The sequence below is a fragment of the Condylura cristata genome, unplaced genomic scaffold, assembly GCF_000260355.1.
Source record: "Condylura cristata isolate star-nosed mole 26May11 unplaced genomic scaffold, ConCri1.0 scaffold00013, whole genome shotgun sequence".
NCBI lineage: Eukaryota > Metazoa > Chordata > Mammalia > Eulipotyphla > Talpidae > Condylura > Condylura cristata.
The window spans coordinates 9,313,809-9,318,148 of NW_004567114.1; the positions used below are offsets into that span (position 1 = coordinate 9,313,809).

At 47.6% G+C, this 4,340-nt stretch overlaps 1 protein-coding gene across 1 annotated transcript in view; it reads right to left on the reverse strand.

The window, feature by feature from the left end:
- PSMC1 (proteasome (prosome, macropain) 26S subunit, ATPase, 1) overlaps positions 1 to 159 on the reverse strand; it is a 12,987-nt gene extending 12,828 nt beyond the window's left edge. Inside the window, exon 1 of the mRNA XM_004681629.2 lies at positions 97 to 159. Coding sequence (XP_004681686.1) covers positions 97 to 99 — 3 coding nt within the window. The 5' untranslated portion in view covers positions 100 to 159. The remainder of the gene's footprint in view (positions 1 to 96) is intronic.
- Positions 160 to 4,340: the final 4,181 nt, after the last annotated feature.

Consider the following 4,340-nt stretch of genomic DNA (forward strand, 5'->3'; position numbering starts at 1 on the left):
CGACGCAGCGCCTCAGGCTGCCGCCTCGTCCCCTCGCTCCGGGTCGCTCCAACCCGGTCGCCCCGCGACCCCCAGCCGAAACCCTTAGTCACTCACCATCTTGCTTCGGCCGCTAAAGCCGCCGCTGCCGGAAGTGCATTCGCAGCTCAGAGGCGGAAGTTGTCAGAGACGCGACGGAAGCTGAGAGAAACCAAATCTCGCGCGGCCGGAGTCGCGCGCCGTGGGGGCTAGCGGGCGTTCGGCTGGCGACGAGACTTTGTTGGCCTAACTGTGAACGTTTATGGACGTTTTACTAGGGCAAAACCTATCATTTCAGTGATTAGGCTATTGTAGCAACGTGAGTCAACTATATATTTTTAGAGGATTAAGACAACTGTAAAAATGTAGAATAATTGAAATACGCAAAAACCACCACTGGGAAGAGCTCGCCTGATTGCTTCAGCCATTGGGCAACGGGAAACTGACATAGAGTTTGGCATCGACATTTAAGTTATTATCTGGGGTGCAGTTGTTCATCTGAGACGATTTCGTTGTCTAGTGAGTCACCTAAAGCTGCTGTTTTTCTTTCTGCTGCTTTGTGACTTGTGCCGATGCGCCATGACGTCATAAAGTTCCTGATCTACACCTAGTTGGTAAAGTTCGTCATTTATTTTACTCACCAGAACGTTAGAAAAGCGACAGGCAAGCCATCCCTTTGGCCTCGGGAAGCTAATAGAGTGTCAAAAACGCTGCATCTGCTGAAGACAAGAGAAGGGTGGGTTTGTTTGTTTTTGCCCCAGATTAACTCGGGCATTATAATGGAAACACTAAAAATATTTTACTAACACAGAACAGGTACCAAATACAGGAAGTCACTGCTTCCTTTCACCATCACTAGCCTCCAGTAATAAAAAGTGTTTACACTGTTCACCTCCACCGACTGTGGTACATGAAATAACTACCGTGGTAGCCTGGAGGCAAGCGGCCTCCCCCTCAGTGCCCAGGGAAAACGAAGCCAGAGAGCTGTGGAACAGTCCAGGCGTCTGTGTAGTCCGAGGAAATGTGTTCCTCCGTGGTGTCACATTCAAAGAAACACCCTGATAATCAAAACACAAGATTTAGATTCTGAAGGGCACATACTACGTAAGGCGTCCCTTTTGTTAATCTTAGATTTTATTGAAGTAACATTTCATTGTGACATATTTATGGCGTGTATGTTGCCTTAAGTGCATCTTCAACAGTCCAAGCCTGGCCTCCCAGATTCGTATTTCATGCACAGCAATCACGTTATTTCACCCTCTTCATATTCTGTGTATTGTTGACAGTCGACAAGCTCTTCCTCTTGGAAAACTACCAACCCCAAGAGCCAAGTGTTGCTGAATCACATTAATTACTTTTGTCTTGGTAACATGTGGAAGTAAGGTAGTTGTTGTTTTTGTAATTTGCCTAGGCTTTGTTTAGACTGTCTTCTCATTCTACCCCCACCTCTGGCCTGCAACACAAGTTCTTCTATGAAAAAAATAAAAATTTCTCTAGTGGATTTTACAATAAACAATCGTAAAATGTATAGAATCCACAGGATGATAACTGTTTTGGGAAAAAATAAAACAGGGAAAAAGGGTAGAGATTGTGCAGTGGTGGTTGTGGGAAGATTCTAACTTTAGGATGAACTCTGTGCACTATGCAGAGGTGTGGGGGAGAACTTTCCAGTAGAGGGAAAGCCAGTGCAAAGGCCCTGAGGTGGCTGCTAGGGGTGGGGGGTGGGGGGTGGAGACTGGAGACACTGTGAGGTGTCAAATTACAAAAACAGTAACTACCTTACTTCCACATGTCACCAAGACAAAAGTAATTAATGTGACTCTTCATAATCATCCGTCTTTCCTCAGGCCCCTCCTTTCTATTCCCTGCCAGTTCCCATATACTTTCTCTGGGAACGCCAAGAAACTGGTAAAACGTAGCTAAGAGAAAGCAGTGGCTGGGACGCTTGGCTCTTGGGGATGGTAGTTTTCCAAGAGGAAGAGTTTGTTGACTGTCAACAATATAGAGAATATTAAGAAGGCGGAACAACGAGACTGCTGTGCATGAAATAGGAATCTGGGAGGCCAGGCTTGGGCTTGAAGGCTGCCTGAATCTTCGTACCTCCTTGGACTGCAGAGTGGGGGGGGGGGGGGGTGCATGCCCTTCAGATATTCCCCAGCAGAGGGCGCCACACAACCACGGTCAGTCTTCCCGGATTAGAAATTTCGTGTGGAGTATTTTGCTCTGTGCCTGCATTCAGGATGCTCCCACCACCATCACCGTGGCCCTAGAACCCTTCTGCTCGGCAGCCTGCTAATCATCCTTTGCAGGTTCAAAGGCAGGCCCCTTGGGCGTTGCTGATCTGGATGGCACACCCTTCTGGGGAGAGACTGCACTGCTGAAACTTCTGGTGCTGGAACCGGACCACTCACTCACTCACTCCATGGTCACTGCATCCCCACCCCCACCCCATTCGTTTCCCCCTCCTGGCTTCCTCTTCCTCCCACCCCCACCCCCCGCCCCATTTCTATCATCCTGGGACACTGAATTGATCCCCAGAGATGCAATGAAGCTAAAGGCTTCTTAGGCCTCCTAACCCTAGTAGGCGCCTCCGCTGCCTCCTCAGATGAGCCACAGCCAAACTTTAAAAGAGGAAAAATGGAGGCTTGGTGACATTGAATGACCTTCCTGAGACCGCACAGATGACAGGCGGAAGATCTAACAGACATTCTGGATTTCGATCATTATTGTCATGGGCTTTTTTGTTTCAAGAAAATCCAGAGTTTTAGGAGTGGAACACACCTTTAAGTTTACATTCCACAACTTTCCACCTGGTTGGTCAGTACCTCAGCAGCCTGGGGCCTCTGCTTGGGGTATCTCTGCCTGGCATCTTACTCCTTAGCTTTCAGTCTCTGCTTCAACACTGTGTGAAGATGATTCTTAGCTGAAGACATATGGGATTCAACAAATGTAGAAGGAGGTCTTTTTACAGTTTCTCTCAGAGGTTCTGATGAAAGCCTTCTGGGAAATGACCCTGCCATTAATCCCCCCTTTAGGGAGAAATCTACTCTCCTGAGAGAGACCAAGAACAAACCTGCCATCCCCCCCCCCCCCAAAGAAGACAGAAAGTCTCCTCATGTGTACAGGCAAACACCATCACAACTGATCTCTTGCTTGGGTCCTGCTAGCTTGGCTGGGCTTTTGCGCATGAGGGGATGGGTGATTCCAGCTTTAATGGGGTCTCCCCCTACTCCTCTCTATTCACCTTGAGCCCCTCATTGATTAAAGATCTTTGAACACAAAGATGCCTTTGTGTACTTTGATGGCTGGGCCCTTAGAACAGGCAAAACTGTCTTTCTCCTTACAGTTTGGGATCCCCAGGAATTCCTCCATTTTGCCCAGCATCAGCTTGAGGGAATTATGTGTAGTAAAGTGAGTCGAAAGATGAAGAAGACAGATATTGGCTATTTTCACATAGGTGTAAGTAAAACACAAGATCATAGTGAATGACCTGACAAAATAATTATAAATTAGGGGACACACATAAAAGCAAAGGGAGGTTTCTAGAAGTAAAAGGGGGAAGGGCTAAAATGTATGGGATAATGACAGGAAAAATAAAATTAAATTCCCCTATGTCTATGTGTGATGGACACACAGGACTGCCCCTGGATGGTGCACTGGGACCATGAGCCCTATGCTCAGATAAACGCTTTCAAGGTTATACTGTAGCCTTGGTAGACAAGAGTCCACAGAGGAAGGGCTCAGTCTTGCAAAACCACCGTCTCCCTTCAGATGTTCAGGCAGCCCAGATGTTCAGAGCTTCTGCCCCCTGGGTTACATATGGGAGGTCCCCACCCCCCACCTCAGACTTCAGGTACGTGTCCAAGCCTGGATTCCAGCCTGTGCTTCTGCTGCAGATCAGAGGTTCTCAGGACATTTTCCTCAGGTTCAACTGATTTGCTAGAAAGACTCAGAACTCAGGTAATGAGGTTACTCCATCTCTCATTAGTTACAAAGCGTATTCATTACAAAAAAAAAAAATTTACAAAGTTTATTACACCAGGAACAGCCAGATAGAGAGATGCTTAGGGCAAGGTGTGGGGAAAGGTAAGAGCTTCCATGCCCTGTCCAGATTCACTAGTCCCCCCAAATCTCCAGTTATGACAGGTACCTCTATGATGAACCCCTCCTTTTGGACGTTTTTTGTTTATAAGAACTGGGAACAGTAGGCAGATGAGAGGATTCACCAGAGACAGAGTGAGGAGCAGAACAGGCAGAGACACTGCTGAGGGGAGCAGCGGGCAGGACAGGAGAGATCTGTTGCACCATGTGGGTCACCTCCC